The sequence below is a fragment of the Nycticebus coucang genome, chromosome 19, assembly GCF_027406575.1.
Source record: "Nycticebus coucang isolate mNycCou1 chromosome 19, mNycCou1.pri, whole genome shotgun sequence".
In the NCBI taxonomy this organism is placed as follows: Eukaryota; Metazoa; Chordata; class Mammalia; order Primates; family Lorisidae; genus Nycticebus; species Nycticebus coucang.
Window position 1 is genome coordinate 4,949,491 of NC_069798.1, and position 19,787 is coordinate 4,969,277.

The following is a 19,787-nucleotide window of genomic DNA, read 5'->3' on the forward strand; positions in this document are numbered from 1 at the left end:
TCCCACTTTTATATATCTGAATGACTATTTTAATCATGATTATTTTCCCAAGAAAACAGATGGTTTTGCTACTGGCTTATCAATACCCCAATGCTACATGTACCATTTTCTCTAGCTGCCATTCACTTTTTGCAAAAGAAAAGGGCCATTAACTTGGTAAAGATGCCTCCATAATACAAAAGAAAATTCTGTTTTTGGAAAAGGAGTCATATCCAAGTAGTAGTAGCCCTATCATGCAGCAACCTTTGTGTAACTAATAATCATATCCTTAGACACGAAAAGTGTAGAATTTCTGAAATAAAGGTTATAACTGGCTTCTAAATCTCAAGAAGAAATAGATACTCCATTAATTTGTCACTTATCCTTATGTTTTAGTGGACATCAAGTTTTTTTTTTTTTTTTTTTTACAGTCTCACATTGTCACCTTCAATAGAGTGCCATGGCATCATAGCTCATCACAACCTCAAATTCTTGGGCTGAAGTGATTCTCTCGCTTCAACCTCCTAAGTAGCTGGGACTACAGGTGCCTGCCACAACACCTGGCTATTTTTAGAGATGGGGTCTCACTCTTGCTCAGGCTGGTATTGAACTCCTGAGCTCAAAAAATCCACCTGCTTCAGCCTCCCAGAGTGCTAGGATTACAGGTGTGAGCCACAGTGCCCAGCTGGAGGTCAATTCTTATATAAGGGGAAAACTGAACTGCTTTAAGATTCCAGAGTTCATCCTCTGCTGGAAGTTCCTGGCAGCTACCGTGCTAGTCAGAGATGTCTAGAACCATGTCCCAACTTGTGTTGTGCCAAGACCATCAGTTGTAGAGTTTGTTCTAAACCCCAGTTCTATGGTCTGAAAGGCATTTTTGAAATTAAAACTCTCTCTCTCTTGAAAGTTCTTAAATTTTCTTCCTGTCTCAAGGAAGGCCCTAAGTAAACTCTCCTTTTTCTTTTCTGAGCACCAAATTCCCAATTAACAGACTGAAAATCTTCAAGGACCTTCAGGGCCACCTAAAATAGATACCTAAATCTTCTAGCTAAAATTCTTTCCCCTTTTACCTCCCCTTCCAAAAATGAGAGACAAAAGATGGAAAAACTAGAGACCAGTCTCCATATTCCCCAACATCCTCATCCTAAGGTCTGTTTTGCGAAAAGGGTACAGAACAGACAAAGAATCTTAGTAATTGGAGCCCTCACACGTGGAATTACAGGACCACGGCCATCTCTGCCTTCCCTTTCCTTGCCATAGCCTTGGATGCTTGGAAGCAAGTGAGCAAGTGAACCTTCCAATGAATAACAGAGAAGAAAGAGAAGAAAACAGGATTTATGTTTCATAGGTCCAAAGAAAAAAGTCCTTAAAATTCGAAGCCTTTTTCTTCTGGCCTCCTGAAAGAACTAGCCTGGCCTGTACTTCTCAAACTCCTGGTTCAAGTCCCGACCTGGATACCTTGCTGGTGCTGGGGAGGGGAAAGCTCCCCAGGTTCAAGTCCAAGTCCCGGCCTGGATACCTTGCCGGTGCTGGGGAGGGGAAAGCTGCCCCAGGTTCAAGTCCAAGTCCTGGCCTGGACACCTTGCCGGTGCTGGGTTGGGGAAAGCTGCCCCAGGTTCAAGTCCAAGTCCTGGCCTGGACACCTTGCCGGTGCTGGGTTGGGGAAAGCTGCCCCAGGTTCAAGTCCCGGCCTGGACACCTTGCCGGTGCTGGGGAGGGGAAAGCTGCCCCCGCTGTTCCTGCGGGATCCTACCTGAAGTGCCGGCTGCTTATGTTTCTTTATTTTTATTTTTTGACTGAGGTAGTATCACTAAGTAAAATTTATTAATTTCTTCCACAATCTCCCTAGATAAGTCATATGGTTTTATCAATATAAACAAAATCTTTTCCATTAAAGTCATACAAAACGATCCTAAGTTAAAACACGTGGTATATGCTTGAAGGTTTTCAGCGGTTTCAGTCTGAATGTTCAATATTATGTTATATAGACACAGATATTTAACTGACTAAAACAATAATGGATGTGATTTTAACCACTCAAAATTTTAGAGAGCACATGGTTCCTATGGCAACTGAAGACAGCCCTCTTTGTGCGTTTCTGGTATTTTCTATGATGCTAAATGATGTTAAATTTATGCTTTAATATGTAAGATGTAAAATACTCCAGTGAAGCTTGCCAAGGGAACTATAATTTTACCTTTTTTCAAATCATTTTGTGGCTTTTATATAAAATAACAAAATTGTTCTGAAAACCAGTTGTGATTTTTTTCCCCTTCATAATCTACAAATGAAGCTAAAAGGCACCAAGAAAGGTTGACCACAGGCACGCATCCCTCAACACAAAAGCTAAGGCAAAACAGCACACACAAGGAAACAATTCTAATCTTAAATTCTATCACTGAAGCTACACATGATGTTTATTGGTTTGTGATGAAATGCTTGTGTCTTTCTTTACACTGAGGAATAGGCATTATGCTTCAGGGCACAGATTTTGCACATACATGGCCTGGGTTCACATGCCAACTCTTATTATTAGCAATGAGCTGTTCAGCCTGTTTCTTCTTCCATAAATGGGCATCTAATAAAGTTTTTACAGGGATCTATGAAAAAAAAAAAAAAAGCCAAATTCTACAGCAGATGAGAGAAGCTCTTCCTTATACGAATCATTTTAAGTTATAAAATTCTCAAAATTTCCTTTTTTATCTCAGGGAAATAAAAACAGGTCTTAAATTATCTGAGTTCAGAAAAGGAATGCGAGAAATTTATTAGACTGGTGAGAAATACTTTTTTTCACAATTAGATAACTCATACTCAGTTAAGTGTAAATTATATGTCAAACTCTTCTATCTCTAGGCCAACTGCTAAAAGTTTAAATTCTGATTTTTTTAATTGAATTTAATTTATTTATTTTCTTGCATTTGTTAGGTAAAGTCCCTCTTATAGTTGTTTGCCATATACCACGACTCTCCACCCTCCCCTCTTCCCCTCCCCACGCTCCCTCTTTCTCCTGCCCACTAGTGTCAGCCCATCCACTGACTTCATATTAGAAGGGAGTAGGGACTCTTGCTTTTTCATTTTGTGATGTTTTACTAAGAAGAATGTGTTCTACCTCTCTCCAGGTTAATACAAAAGATGTAAAGTCTCCATCTTTTTTAAAGGCTGAATACTATTCCATTGTATACATACACCACAGCTTATTAATCCATTCCTGGGTTGGCGGGCATTTAGATTGTTTCCACATTTTGGCAATTGTAAATTGAGCTGCAATGAACAGTCTAGTGCAAATGTCCTTATGATAGAAGGATTTTTTTTTCTTCTGGGTAGATGCCCAGTAATGGGTTTGCAGGATCAAATGGAAGGTCTAATTTGCGTTCTCTGAGGATTCTCCATACTTCCTTCCAAAAAGATTGTATTAGTTTGCAGTCCCACCGGCAGTGTAAAAGTGTTACCTTCTCTCCACATCCACGCAACATTGAGACTTCATGATGTGGGCTATTCTCACTGGGGTTAGGTGATATCTCAGGATAGTTCTGAATTGCATTTCTCTGATGATTAGAGACAATGAGCATTTTTTCATATGTTTCTTAGCCATTTGTCTGTCTTCTTTAGAGAAGATTCTATTCATCTATCTTGCCCAGTGATATATGGGATAGTTTTTGTTGATTAATTGCAGTTCTCTATAGATCTTAGTTATCAAGCCTTTGTCCCATTCATAATAAGCAAATATCTTTTTTCCATTCTAAAGGTTGTCTATTTGCTTTGGTTGTTGTATCCTTAGCTGTACAGAAGCTTTTCAGTTTAATTAAATCCCATTTGTTTATTTTTGTCGATGTTGCAATTGCCATGGAAGTCTTCTTCATAAACTCTCCCCAGGCCAATATCTTCAAATGTTTTCCTCACAAGTTCTTTGAGGATTTTTATTGTTTCATGTCTTAGATTTAAATCTTTTACCTATCTTGAATCAATTTTTATAAAGTGGTGAGAGGTGTGGGTCCAGTTTCACTCTTTTACATGTGGTTATCCAGTTGTCCTAACACCATTTGTTGAATAGGGATTCCTTTCCCCAGTGTACGTTCTTGTTTGGTTTATCAAAGATAAGGTGGCTCTAAATGTTAGTTTCATCTCATGGTTTTTCTATTTCGTTCAAAGTGTCAATGACTCTATTTTTGTGACAATACCATGCTGTTTTGATCACTATGGCCTTGTAGCATAGCCAGACATCTGTTAGGATGATACTCCACCTTTGTTTTTAATCCTAAGAATTGCCTTGCATATACGGGGTTTCTTCTGGTTCCATACAAAATGAAGGATTATGTTTTCCAAATCTTGGAAGTATGATGATGGTATTTTAATGGGGATTGCACTGAATCTATAGATTGCTTTGGAAAGTATAGACATTTTGACAATGTTGATTCTTCTCAGCCATGAGCATGGTATGTTCTTCCATTTGTTAATATCTTCTGCTATTTCTTTACTTAGGGTTTTATTTTCTTTTCTTTTTTTTTTTTTGTTACTTAGGGTTTTATAATTTTCTTTGTGAGGTCCTTCAACTCTTTTTATAGGTATTTCTTTTTTTTTTTAAGTTACTGTGAAGGGAACTGTGTCTTTGATTAACTTCTCATGTTGGCTATTATTGGCATATACAAATGCCACTGATTTGTGGATATTGATTTAATATCCTGAGACATTGCTGTATTTTTTTTATAACTCTCAGGAGTCTTATGGTTGAGTCTTTGTAGTCTTTGTAGTTATCATATCGGTGGCAAAGAGGGAGCATTTGACCTCCTCTGCACCCATTTGGATGCCCTTTATTTCCTTCTTTTGCCTGACTGTATTGGCTAGAACTTCCAGGACTATATTTAACAGTAGTGGTGATAGAGGACAACCTTGTCTGGTTCCAGTCCTAAGTGGAAAAGCTTTCAGTTTTACTTCATTCAGTGTAATATTAGCTGTGGATTTGTTGTAGATGCCTTTGATCAGATTAAGAAATGAGCCACCTATATTCTTAAATGTTCTAATTAGAAAAGGATGCTGAATTTTATCAAATGCTTTTTCTGGATCTATATAGAGGAGCATATGGTCTTTGTTTTTGCTTCTGTTGATATGGTGAATTACGTTTGTGGACTTGATTATGTTAAACCAGCCCTGCATCCCTGCGATGAAACCTACTTAATCATGATGAATGATTTTTTTTTAAATGTGTAGCTGTAATCTATTGGCTACAATTTTTTTTTTTTTTGAGACACTTACTTTGTCACACTCAGTAAGCATCATAGCTCACAGCAACCTCAAATTCCTGGGCTCAAGCGATTCTCTTGCCTCAGCCTCCCAAGTAGCTAGGACTACAGTCACTTGCTACAACACCCAGACATTTTTAGAAATGAAGTCTTGTTCTTGCTCAGGCTGTTCTCAAACCCGGAGCTTCATCAATCCACCCACTTCAGCCTCCCAGAGTGCTGGGATTACAGGCATACCATTGGCTAGGATTTTATTGAGTTTTTTGCATCTATAGTCATTAGCGAAATTGGTCTGAAGTTCTTTTTTTAGTTGGGTTTTTTCCTGGTTGGTATCAGAGTGAGGTTTGCTTCATAGAATGCATTGGAGAAGACTCCTTCTTCCTCAATTTTTTAGAATAATTTCTGCAGTATGGGTATAAGCTCTTCTATGAGGGTTTGATGGAATTCTGGTGTGAACCCATCTGTACCAAGGCATTTTTTTGTTGGGAGGTTTTTTATTGTTTCTTCGATCTCAGTGCTTGAAATCAGTCTATTCGAGAGATCTATTTCTTCTTGTTTATGTCTAGGAGAGGGTATGATTCTAGGCATTGATCCATTTCCACTACATTGTCAAATTTCTGGGCATAGAGTTTCTTGTAGTACTCAGAGATGATCTCTTCTATCTCTGGGGCATCTGTTGTTATTTCCCCTTTATTGTTTCTGATTGAGGTTATTAGAGATTTTACTTTTCTGTTTCTAGTTAGTCTGGCCAAAGGTTTATCTATTTTATTTATTTTTTTTAAAAAAACATTTTGTTTTGATTTTCTGAACAATTCTTTTGTTTTCAATTTCATTAATCTCTGATTTAATTTTGGTGATTTCTTTTCTTCTGATTTTGGGATTAGATTGTTCTTATTTTTCCAATTCCGTAAGATGGCTCATGACTTTGTTTATGCGCTCTTTCTGTTTTTCGAATGTAGGCATCTAATGCAATAAATTTCCCTCTTAAGACTGCTTTTGCTGTATCCCACAGATTTTGGTAATCTGCGTCCTCATTGTTGTTATGTTTGAAGAATTTAACAATATCCTCTTTTATCTCTTCCTGAAACCAACTATCATTCAGCATAGGGTTTAATTTCCAAGTCTTTGTGTAGATGTAAACATTTTTGTTGTAGTTGAATTCCACCTTTTTTGCCTTGTGGTCTAAGAAGATACAAGGTATAATTTCTATTCTTTTAATTTTGCTGAGGTTTTATTTGTATCCTAGAATGTGGTTGATTTTGGAGTAATCTTGTCTTTTGTCTTGACATACCATGGGCTGGTGAGAAAAATTACATTTTTTAGGTTTGGGATGGTGTGTTCTGTATATGTCTATTAATCGCATCTGTTCTAGGGTCACATTTAAGTCCTTTGTATGTTTGTTTGGTTTCTGTTTTGAAGATCTGTCCAGTTCTGTCAGAGGGTATTAAAGTCACTGGATAGGATTGTGTTATGGGATATCATGTTGCTCAGACTATCAAGGTGTGTTTCATAAATCTGGGAGCATTTAAGTTGGCTGCATAAATATTTAAAATTGAAATGTGTTCTTGTTGTATCATTCCTTTGACCAGTATAAAGTGCCCATCTCTGTCTTTCTTAATTTTAGTTGCTTTAAATCCACTTGTATCTGAATATAACACTGCAACCTCTCCTTTCTTCTGGTTTGCATTTGCTTGGAATACTGTTTTCCATCCCTTAACCCTGAGTCTTGATTTGTCCTCCAAGGCTAGGTGTGTTTCCTGGAGACAACATATGAATGGTTTGTACTTTTTTTTAATCCAATCAGCCAACCTATGCGACTTCAGTGGTGAATTTAGTCCATTTACGTTTATTGAGAGAATTGATAAGTGTGGTGCAGTTCTATTCATCTTATTTTGTGAAGTCTGTTGTGTAATTTTAGCCTTTGTGTCATTGTGGAAGCTAAGTTTTGACCATTAGCTTCTGGGTGTTTACTTTGCTGATGGTCCATTGTGATGGTCAGTGTGGGGAATAGGTTTTAGAAGTTCCTGTAGAGCTGGTCTTGTGGTGAATTGCCTCAGTACTTGTTTATCTGCAAAATATTTAATTTCTCCATCAATTTTGAAGCTTAGTTTAGCAGGATACAGAATTCTGGAGTGGAAATTGTTTTAAGAATATTGAAGGTGGATGACCATTCTCTTCTGGATTGGAAGGTTTCAATTGAAAAGTCTGCTGTCATCCTAATGGCTCTGCCTCTGTAGGTCAGTTGGTACTGACTCTTGGCTGCCTACAGAATTTTTTCTTTTGTCTTGACTTTGGACGGGTTCATTACAATGTAGAAGCTCTTCTCAATGGAAAAGCTCTGTTTGAGGTGAGATGACCCAGGGCATGATATCCATCTGAAAGAAGTGTTCAGGATCGTTAGTAAAACTTGGGAAGTTTTCATTTATGATAGAATCCAGTAAGGCTTCTATACCTTTGGGACAATCTTCCTCCCCTTCAGGGATTCCTGTTATTCTTATGTTTTAATGCTTCATGGACTCTCATAGTTCTCTAAGTGCCTATTTTGCTTTCTCTCTCTTCTTTTCCATCTCTTTAACTACCTGGGTTAACACAAAAACTTTATCCTCTATCTCTCAGGATTCTTCTTTCTTTCTTCTCCATGATTGAACCTATTTTTGATACTTTCTACTATATCTTTACATTCCGTGACTGTCTCCTTCATTTCCTTAAGCTCTGCTGTATCTTTACATTCCCTGATTGTCTCCTTCATTTCCTTAAGCTCTGCCCTATCCTTTCTATATTCTACATATCTCTTTTTTGGTTTGTCTTTCCATTTTCTCATCAATTCCTTTTATTGTCTTTCTCACCCATATTTTTAACTGCCTTTCCATCAAATCCACTAATTCTTTATAGGTGCAGTAGCAGCCTCCATGGTCCCTTGGGGGAGTTCCTCTGTTTGGGTTTTTCAAGTTGCCCAAATTTTTCTGTTGGTTCCTTCTCTGGTTTCTTTCTTCTTGTTCACTTCCTTGTCTTCCTTTTTCCTTCTCGCTTCCTCCTTTGCTTCATATTACTTTGTCTCAGAGCTTAGGTCTTGAAGTGGCCTCAGCCTAAGCAAAGCCAAACTCTTCCTCGTGGTCACAAAATAGGAAGCTTTGCTCTTGATGACAGTATACTGCAATATGTCACTGGGACACCAGGTAGCGCTGTGGTATTTTAGGAGACAGAGAACACAGCCAGAAACATCTCTGGTCCTTATTCCTAACTTAGTTGCCTTCAGTGATCACCTTATTGTTTGCAGGTCTTACAGCGGCCCCTGACTCCAGTTCCTGTGGGGTGCAAGAGTCCCTCAGCCTCTCAGCCTGTCCCAAGACTGGAGTTCTGATCCTGGTAGGTGGAATTAAGATGGCCATGCATTAGGCCCCTGCTAAGACCTTCTGATGACCTTCCCACAATGGTAGACTCCTGGCCAGAAGACCTTCTCAATATGGCTGTCTTGCCAGTCACCAAACCTATTACAAATCTACTCCAACTAGCATTCAAATATGGTTACTATATACTGTTTGAGTCTGCCCATTCTTCCAAGCTTTCCACTCAATGCACAGCTTCCCCCCAACACTGAATACTCTGAAAAATCTTCCTTCTATCCCAGACCTCTGCAGGGGACAGCAAATCCCAGCAGGTTAAAATCATTTGCCTAATTCATCAGATTTTGACCACTCCAGATCAAATGCTGTATCCAGCTCACCGCATCCTCACTGTACTCCCTGAGCTACAACTCGGGGTAAGGTCTCTGTGCCAGGTATGGATGGATTCTGTCTTTTTTCCCCAGTTGTTCTAGGAGAGCTCAGCTGAACAATTCTTCTCATCCACCACCTTGATTCACTCCCTCAAGTTTTGTGTTTTTTTTAAAGAAAATTGGACTGCCTAAATTAATAGCACATACTGAATTACATCCCTTACAAAAGGTAGAATAGGTAAGTTTCATTCATCTGTTACTATGCACAGGTGTTGCCACTATGAAAACTCAAATGGAATATCCTTAGTAAAGGTATATTTCTATTACTTTTAACTGAGGTACTATAGCAAGATCTTTTTTAAAGAGGAAATTGCAGGGGAAAAAAAGCTTTATGATAGATAATTAAAAAGCCTAAGGAAGGGGTAAAAGAGAACTAACAGTTTAGAAAAGATGATACTTTGACATATTTACTTCTAAAATCACTCTAATGTATGCCTGTTATTAGTCTGTTTCTGTATCTCTGCATGATATTTGCTGTATAATCTACAATAGCACAAGAGACACTACCAGGTCCCATATCCCTCTTTCCTATCCCTTTGGATGAGAACTATGGGCCTAAAGCAACCCTCCCCAATGACAGGACTGTTTCCCTCATTCCTGTTTTCCTGCTCCAACTTTGAATCTGCCTGTGAGGATGACTTGAAGGAAACACATGATTTGTTCCAGTATTCATAAATTTCATGTACTGGTAGTTATTCATCGGGCATTTGCAAGGCATAAGCAGGTACTGTTCTATATGCTAGGTTGTACCAGTCTTTATAACAGGGTACAATAGTGTCACTTTATCCATGGGAGATACAGTCCAAGAACCCCCATCGATGCCTGAAACGATGGAGAATACCGAATCTGACTGCTGTCAATCAGAACACGTTTCTGTTCATTTCTTCTACATACAAATTTAATGTTTTTTCCTTCTTACCTAAGTGATTAACACACTATGCTCCAACTATCACAGTTTGAAATGCAACAGAAAAACTAGAATGAATACCTTTTTCCTTCTTCATAATTTCAGGCATAGAAGATACATTCTTATTTTATCTTAGCAAGCTTACCATACAATTGTTTTTTTTTATTTCCTAAGTTGGGATCCTTTTCACTTAAATGAAGGACTTTTTTTGTCTTCTCATTGGCATGTCTGACTTGCCAGCATCACTACTCTTGTGCTTCAGTGTCATGATCAAATAAACTAAGGATGATGTGATTGTAATGACTGTGATCCATGACAGCTGATAGGAGATCCAAGATAGCTCCTAAGTAGTCAGGGAACAGCAGCTACAGGGTAGATCCACTGGACAAAGGTATTCATGTCCTGAAAAGGACAGGGCAGGACAAAGAGAGATTTTATCACATTATTCAGAACAGCATGCAATTGAAAACATATGAATTGTTTATTTTTAAAGTATCCCATTTAATATTTTCAGACCATAGTTGACGGCAGGTAACTAAAACAGGAGAAAGTGAAACTTCAGATGTGGGGGGAGAGTTTACAATACTCTACAGTAACACACTATGACTACCTTTTCTATTTACATGAACTAAGGCATCTTATGAAATCTTTTTAAAGGGCTATTCTGGTGCCTAACTTTTTTTTTTTTTTGTGCCTAACTTATAATAAACTCCAAGCTCTGTTTGCAAAAGAGAAGAGCTCTCAATTATGTTGTGCTGTGACAGATTCTAAAGTTCTAAAGTTTAACACAGATATTTCAATGGTAAAGGTGATTAAAAGGCTAATTTTACTTGAAATGCAGGATCTCTCAGTGCAGAAAAGTCCAATCAACAAAGTTCACTATTTTGTAAATGTGTGTGTGTATATATATATATATGCATAAATGCGTTATATATTTAAAACTGAATTTCACTAATAAAATGTGGTTACATATAATAAATATAAAAATTAAATATATGAGTATGATAAAGTTTCCCATCTACCTTTTCTGGGATGTTGTTTTCTTGTTAACAAAATAAGTTATTTAATTTGAAGGACTGTCCCAAACTCAGAGATTACATATTATGATAATTCTAAAAATGAAGTCATTTAAAAATGGTTGGGATATCTAAGATCCGTTAAGAGAAAATAGTTACTTTCCAAGTTTCTTTTACTGATTTCTATTCACTCAACACAAACATATCATCCCAGGCCTGATCAATGTTTCAATACATCCACTGTTGAAATGGCATCTCCAATGGCCTCCAGGCTTCTTGCTGTTTGTCCTGGAGGCTGAACCTTTCATTCCCTACCCACTCTGAGAATGATGTGGTAGCTATGTAATAAGAGTAAGGAATACAGGAGTCTCCACAATGGTCAGAAATGAATTAAAGAGTAAAAGTTATAAAAATACCCAAACAGGACCAAAAGCAGAGGAAGAGGATGTTTTATTAATAAAGTAAACGTGCCCTGGAATTGTGTGCCAGGAGTCAGTTACAGATGTATAAACAGCAACACCAGCTAGCTTTTTTTTATCACTTTCCTTCACTGAAAAGCTGAAACAGGTATTATAACATGAACATCTGAGAGAAATAAGCCAATGTATGAAAATGAAAAAATTGAAATCCTAAAGAATAGTAGTTTCAATAAGGTCAATGACTACGTAAAAAATATGCAGCTCAGAAGTTTCCCAGCAGCAAACAAAAGTATTTTTAAAAAAGCATAAAAGTATGAAAAAGTATAAACATAAAATTCCATTTTATCTTCTCAGTTTTATGTATGTATACACACATAAACATATTTGTAAAATGTAGGCTTCAAACTTTACAAGTCATTAGAAAGTTGGTATCAGCAAGAAATACGGTCTTTTTTGGAGGCTTGAAGGATTTTCACAGTACATTTAATTTTAGTCTCTCACACTGTTACAGCCCATGTTTGTATGTTTACATTGCCATATCTGATGGCGTGCAGCAAGCATCTTCAAGGCCTTCATTGCATATCCATTTTCTACTACAAGAAAAGAGACCTACAGAGGCTCTCCCCCTACCATCCACTTGTCTGCAAGGTGTTTTAAGTACTATTCTGCTATGACAATGGTCGCTCATGCTCTGGGTTTATGCTCTTCTTCAGTATTCTAGAAAAATCAGTCTTACACTGGCAATGACCTTTGTGGTCCACAGATGACATAAGCAGATGGAACACATCTGTTAATCATGAACATTCTTCGTAGTGTCATCCTCAGATTTATTTGTGTTATGTTTTTGTGAAACTCTGACGAGGATTAAATTTAATCTGTATTTTAAACAATTATAGGTGTGGATCAATGTGACATGTCGTATCAGTACATATGAACATTCTCCTCTATGTTCAGGATGGCTCCCTGATATTCATCATGTAATGTTGGTCACATCCAAATCCTAACAAAATGTAAGTGCATACTGCCCCTCCACCTACCTTCCAGATATGAGAAGATAGTATAGTACAGTAGAATAGAATTAATCAGTGGCAAAGTAAAAGCAAAGAAACGGAATTGTACTATCCCCAACTTTGTCAGTTCCAGGTCTTTGATCTAGGACAAGCTTGAATCTCAAACTCCCCAGCTCTAAAACAGACGTGACCCCAGGAATCCACTGTGCAACACTCCCCTGAAACTCCAGTAAAATGCCTGTTATGGGTCTCAAAGGGTAGCAATGTAAGTAACAAGAATGACTATCAATGACTGCACTCAAAAACTGATGTCCCCCCAAATAAGAGATGTGCTATTACTTTCTAAATCTTGACTTACCCTTGGGGGAGATTGAAATCACAGAAAAGCCTAAAACTATTTTTTCTTTCATTTTCTGCCTGGATCTGAGAATTAACTTTGAGGACCCAAGTGAGTTTACAAAAAGAAAGGCATTTTTGAAACTAGTATAGCATTAGAATATTATACTCCTAAGATTAGAGAGACCTGGTCTACAATTACAAGTTTGTGTCTCCCCATAACCTCTAAGAAATAGCCTTAGACAGTAAGTCATGCGTCCTGGCCAGGAAGGCAGGGACGGCTCTGCACAACCAGCACCTGTTGGAAGTCCTCACCACTACGGACACCTGCTTGGTGTACATGGAGCCGAGCAGAAGTGAAGGGCACAGGTCTCACTTCATAAGCTATTAATAAAATAAATACCTCACTATAAAATGCCTACCCAAGCGAAGGAAATAAATTTAACAGTAAAATTATCCTAACATCCAAGATTCACAAACTAAATAGCATTCTGAGTCCAGGACAAACTAAGTGCTACTTAAACATTAAAAATCACGGCATTTCCATCTATATCACCCCCTTCTCACAATGCAGTGTAGGGAACTGCAGGGCAATGAGCAGTTTCTATGACAAGAGGGGCAAGAAAAGAGGAGACCAGAGCTACAGAAATACATTAAAGGACTGACTATGAAAACAGTGACCAACAGGAGAATTCACATCTAATAGAAAAGAAAAACAGCTAACATAGAGGAAATTCATGATGAGGTTCCTGGATACAGATAGCACTTATACATTATATCTGCCTTTTTCTCTCTCCTGATTCAAAACATGTATTGTGTTTTGCCTCCTAGACCAGCGATTTTCAACCCAACCCTGGTATATAATGGAATCACCCTAGGAACCCTTTAATAAAACACGGAATGCTGAGCTCCACCACAGACCAATTAAATCAGAATCTGGAATAGGCTAGATGATTAAAACAAAACAAAACAAAAACTACCTCCCAACTGATTCTATAGCAAGTCAGCACTGAGAACTCTGCATTTAGACCTTTTTCTAAAACAGTAACTATCTTTCTCCATCCAATATGACAAATTCTCTTTTCAAAATATTCCCACTCCAATAGGAGGTAAAGATTCCCAACCCCAAATAAGTGCTCACGTTTAAGCAGGAATACACCAAGTTCAGGACATTTGCAAATGCAAAAAGAGCAAATTGTGTCCTCAATGTACCTGTATATTCTTGGAAATAGCTAAGATCTTCTAAGATACCCAAGTCTAAAACAGCTTAAACTTTATATGATATTCACTCAAGTAATATTATCATAAATATAGGAGCAAGAATATTTTCCATGAATAATTAAGATTTCTAGAGATAAAATCAAAGATGAAAAAAATTTCATTTTTATTAGGGGCTTAATTTTCATGGAACTGTCAATAGAAGATGTCTGCCTCAGCATTAATTACCACAGAGAGCCACCTTGATTGTGCTGAATACCAAACAATGAGTAGTTGAGAAAACAATTCTGAATCCTAGTATCAAGAATTTAATACCATTTAGAAGTGGGGGAAAAAAAAAAGGTTGAATACTGAAGACAGTTTTCACATGCTACAAAGAGCTCTTAAAGCAGAGATTACAAAACTTTCAGAGACAAGGAAACAGGTAATGACGAATGTGGAATATACTATTATGTCCTCGGCACACATTCCTCCTCCCTGGGTAGATCAGCGTTGACAGGGACTGTTGGATAGGGAGGGAGAGTGACAGAGGACCTGGCCCTTTTTAAGAAGCCTCTTCTCCAGAATGTATTCCCCAGTTGACAATCCAGTGTTGACTAATCTTGGGACAGTACAGGAATAAAAGCTTTAAAAACTATGGTGTCACACAAAAATAATACATGACAATCATGATTATCTTCAGAAAGGAGACGCACAATGGGTGGTGGAAGGGCGACAGATTCAGAGAAAAGGCCAACACGTGTGGAGGGGTGGAAGCCTACACGGAACTCAACATTGTACACAGGAGGGCCGCTAGAGGAGGGTCAGTTCAGCTCAGTAGCAAACTAAAAATAAGGAAATAATATCTTTTTAAGAAACCCACACAAAACAAGGAAAGATATAGAAAAAAAATCAAAGCTAGTCAAGACAAAGAATGAGCAGACTGTAGATTAAGCTTAAAAGGAAGCACGAAGTGACAGAATAAGGAAAAGGGAAGGAAAAAACCCAAACCCAGAGCCTAAAGAAGTAGGTGACACTCTGGTTGGAGGGAACACTAATTTAATCCCACTCATTCCATCAACATTCCTAAAACCACAGCCCTATCCATGAAACGTTCTGCCATGCAACATACACGTGGTAGAATTTGAAAGACTGTAAAGCGAGTCACGCAATCTATAATTCCACTAAAAATTTACACTTTAAATACTCAAAAGTAAAATAAGTATTAATTTCTAAGTTTTAGCTTATGACTTAGAAATTCAAATCACAAACATGCCTATATATTCTGCATGTGTGTGTGTGTGCATGGGAGCGGGGGGGAGTATCACATTTTGTACTTTATTTTCTTTTAAGTAAGAAAAACATGTTTAACTTAGAAAAGGCTTAGAAAAGGCTTAGTTTGTTCACATTTTGTATTTTAATATACTGCTCTAAAGGTAATTTGACAACCAGATTTCCAAAGCAAGATAGCTATACAAAAGCAAGAGGAAACAAAATTCAAAAAAGGTGTGTGTGAGGGCAGCACCTGTGGCTCAAAGGAGTAGGGCGCTGGCCCCATATGCCAGGGGTGGCAAGTTCAAACGCAGCCTAGGCCAAAACTGCAAAAATAAATAAATAAATAAAAAATGCTAAAGAGACTATGTAGAAAAAGGGCAGTGCCTGTGGCTCAGCGGGTAGGGCGCCAGTCCCATATGCCGGAGGTGGCGGGTTCAAACCCAGCCCCGGCCAAATTAAAAAAAAAAAAAAAAAAAAGGTGTGTGTGGACAGGTATGGTGGCTCACGCCTGTAATCACAGCACTCTGGGAAGCTGAGGCAGGTGGATTGCTTGAGCTCGGGAGTTTGAGACCAAGCCTGAGCAAGAGTGAGATCCTGTGTCTACTAAAAATAGAAAAGCTAGTGGGTGCTGTGGTAGGTCCTGCAGCCCCAGCTATTCAGGAGGTTGAGACAAGAAGATTGCTTGAGTCCAAAAGTTTCAGGTTGCTGTCAGCTAGGAGCCCATGGCACACAACCCCAGGGTGACTGAGTGAGTCTCTGTCTCCAATTAAAAAAAAAAAAAAAGTGTGAAGGAAAATAATTAGCTTATATAGAATGCTCATTTATTAATAAAGAAAGAAAGTCTCACGAGAGGGCCCTAAAAGGCTGAATGTGTTTCTCTGGGTTCCTCCCCCGGGTGAATGGATTCTTCTCCCTGGACTCACTCCGGGGTGAAGTGAGTTACCATACCTGTAACCAGAGCCTGTCTCCTGCCACGGTCCTGCCGATGGCACTGCACTGGAAAGTGGCAAACTGGCCGGCATTGACTTCCACATTCTGAATCCGCAGGAAGTGGGGGGTTCTGGCTACATGAGGAAAAAGAATGAAGAATAAGAAAACGGGAGATCTATAATGAATATGCGTCTTTTTCAATCTATCTGCAATTTGGGGCCTTTTCATTTTGTTCACCTTCAGAGAAAATCATGCTTTTGCTTATGTGAGCTTTAAAGATTTCACTAGAATTGTAAAAGATATCATAAAAGGTTTTGGTGTGCTTTGTAAAAGCATAAAAAAAAAAAGCCAAGCATTCTGGGATACAACCACACAGAAAGAAGATATTTTATTGTTCCTGCTGTGCAAATTATCATAGCTCAGCAGTCTGCTTGTAATAACAGATCTGTATTAATAAAGATTATACTGAAGCCTAATTGATGTTTTGAACAAAAACATATTAGATATTTATGCTAGCAACATGAAAAGAACAGTAAGAAGTTAAATGATGTTGTCAAGGAAACTTTTCAACCAAAATACAAGGCTGTGCATAATATATATTTTAACACAACTAATTGGTATGCAACATTATTTATGTAATATTTTTCAGCTACCAAAAATACTATCCCTATAGACACACTCTGTGAAATGACGCTGGAACGGCAATGGCATGGCAATTTTTGCTGATTCTTATTTCCAATTCAAGAAATAAGAAGGATTGCAAATGCTAAATAGCACTGTCTCATAACGTACATTGTCTGCATGGGACAGCTGTTTGAGTAAGGGATTATTTATCTCATCTGAGATTTGCAGACCTATTTCTGTATCACACTGAAAACAGGTGACTGGCAACTGGAATGAGAGGTCGGTACTTAAATTTTATGACAACTTCTACTTTTAGGAAAACGTTCTCTTATCACAACAATGATGGAAAGAGTAGCAAAGAGGGGAGAAGATAGGAAATAGAAAAGGAGGAGAATGAAATGGTAACACTTTCTGGGAGGGACCCCTAACTCTGGATAATAACTGGAATCCACGTTATTATTCTTGCCAGATTTTTCTCACCGTCAGTGTGTCTTTAGGCCACGGCTAGACACTTACAAAAAATGGTGCCCTGCTGCTGGGTGCACAAGGATTACAAAGTAGTGCTCGCCTTAGCCTGAGCAGAATATAATTAGGAATGGAAATGGGTTATGCCAAATAACAAAGAAAATCACATTTTAATATCAAGCATGCACAGGAAAACCCCATTACTAATTTGGAGGCCACTAATAACTCAGACAATGTACTCATGATGCTCAGCATACAAAATGTTCCCATGATTTCCAACAAAGCATAACTGGGGACCATTGTTTCTTAATACTACATATTAGGGTACAACTCTATGAACTCTATTTTTTCACTGATTTAATCAAATTACCACTAGCTTAAGAATAACATAATTCTATGGTTTTAAAAAATTCTCCATAAAAATCCCTAAATCGAATTTCCCTTCTACTCTTTGTTTTCAAAAAATTAAAAACTCATTGTTTTTAGAAAATAAAAAAGGTAATTTTCCAGCTAAGTGTTAATAAATGTTCTGTGAGGGAATTATTTTCTCCATTTCTCTGATGGGGAGAACTTGTGGGAACTTGACTAGTGTCAGAAACAGGATGTAAACTCAGGACTATCCAGTTCCAAAGCCCAGGCTTATTCCAGGAAGCCACAAGTCCTCTCCCAGACTTCCCACTCCCTCTGCCTTTCCTTACACTTTTTGACCCACTTGGAGGGACTTCCCTGTCTGCCTGCTGGAATTTTAGCTTCTTTCACAAGGCCCTGCCAAATGTTATGTCCTCCACAAAGCTTCAGTGGATTCTCTCATATTATTGTTGGAACTTCTAATATCACAACAGCAACTGATGTTAATGCCTCATACGTAGCAAACACTCTATATCATCATTAAATTTAATCTTATTATTTACAATGAGTAAAACTACACCCATATCCTTAAAAACTCTTCACCTGACAGTTCAACTTCTGTAGAATTCTGCTCTCCCATCTCATCTTTGATACAAATTAATCTTTTACTAAATAAAAATCTTTATAACCATTATGATTTTAGGTTTACCTACACCAGATGTCCCCAACATGTATAGAGATCGTTAAGAATTTTGAGAGTCAACTAAATTAATATGAATATACCAGAAGCTGAAAAGCTGTTTTTCTTGTCAAGGAAATTGTTCTAACCAAACATAAAATATGTATCAATTTTAGTATGTATGTCATTAACTAGAAGAACATTCTAAGGACATTACCAAAGCTATAAGCTAAAGCTATATGACTTGATATAACTTCAAAGGAGTTATCACCACAACAATGTGGGCCACTCAGAAAGCTCGCTGGAACACCTGCATTTTCCATGCTTTGCCCCTGGAAATAACCACGACTTTGTAAATGGAAAAAAAATACCAACCTCTGTAAAATAAGTTAAAGATATTTATTCTGAGCTGAATGTTTGTGACTAGGCCAGAGCACAAAGGTGCTAAGAAAATGCACCCACGGTAGCTGGATTACCATTTGGTTTTACACATTCAGGGATATAGGAAATATAGTTAAGATCTTAAATCAATACATAGAAGGCAGACACTGGTTGTTCCAGAAAAGGCCAAAGAGGGGTGAGGTTACAGGTTATAAGTAGGTTCAATTAATATTTGATTGGTAAGAAGTTAAAGGAATGAAGCTTTGCCTAAAGCAGTGGTTCTCAACCTGTGGGTTGTGACCCCTTTGTAACAATGAAAATACATCATGGCATTAGGAAGGTTGAGAACCACTGGTCTAAAGACTTAAAATATTTTAATTTAAGATAAGTATTAAGGATGTCTTAATTAGAGATAAGCCACTAGACCTTTACCAAAACTCAAGTAAATTTCTTAGTAAATGAATGGCCTTCAGGTCTTATATAGTCCTAGGTCCCTTAATGAGTTACAAAGGACATCTCCAAGAAGGGAGGGGTGCATGAGGAGGCAAGTCTGACCTCTGTTCTCAAGGCCAACAACTCAGCTTTAGGGTATTTACAGAATCCCTTGGCCAACAGAGGTGTCCATTCAGTCAGTTGAGGAGCTTAAGATTTTATTTTAGTTCACAGCTGTGACATCATTACTAAAAGTACTTCAAAAATCTGACATCTAGAAATCTCAACTGGCTGCCCTCTGGACTTAGAAACTGAGCTTATAGTGAGCTCTGACTATTCATTTCAATAATCCATTTTTCTTTTTGTCTCCTTGTTCTAATCTAAATTCTTCTCTCCATTTTGTAGATCTCTTACCTTGCAACTTTTAACTCAAATAAATGCCTCTCTCCAAAGCAAACAACCTAGTTTCTTTTTTTGGTAAAACTCCTAGAGAAATTTCAGACAGGGGAAATGTGGGAACCAACTCAGATTCCTGAATTCCTATAAAGACTATTTTAAAGCAAAACATTTGAGTTAAGGAAAATGCAGAAAGAAAGGTTATCTGAACTTTCCTTATTTGACTAAAACAGAGCCTAGCCTCCTATCTGCCATTAACTTACCTCTGAGATAGTTTCCTGCTAAATCAGCTGTCAGAGAGACAGACTGAACATTGCCATTAGCATCAAAAAGCCCAATGGAACATTCAACACTTTCCCCTAGTAAAGCCCTACAACCACC

General features: G+C 37.8%; 1 protein-coding gene across 5 annotated transcripts in view; it reads right to left on the reverse strand.

Annotated features, from left to right (window-relative positions):
* The window catches only part of PTPRM (protein tyrosine phosphatase receptor type M), an 810,424-nt gene that overhangs the window by 457,592 nt on the left and 333,045 nt on the right, over positions 1–19,787 (reverse strand). For all 5 annotated transcript variants that reach the window (XM_053571260.1, XM_053571259.1, XM_053571258.1 and 2 more), the window contains exon 5: positions 16,100–16,215. In XM_053571260.1, coding sequence (XP_053427235.1) covers positions 16,100–16,215 — 116 coding nt within the window. The remainder of the gene's footprint in view (positions 1–16,099; positions 16,216–19,787) is intronic.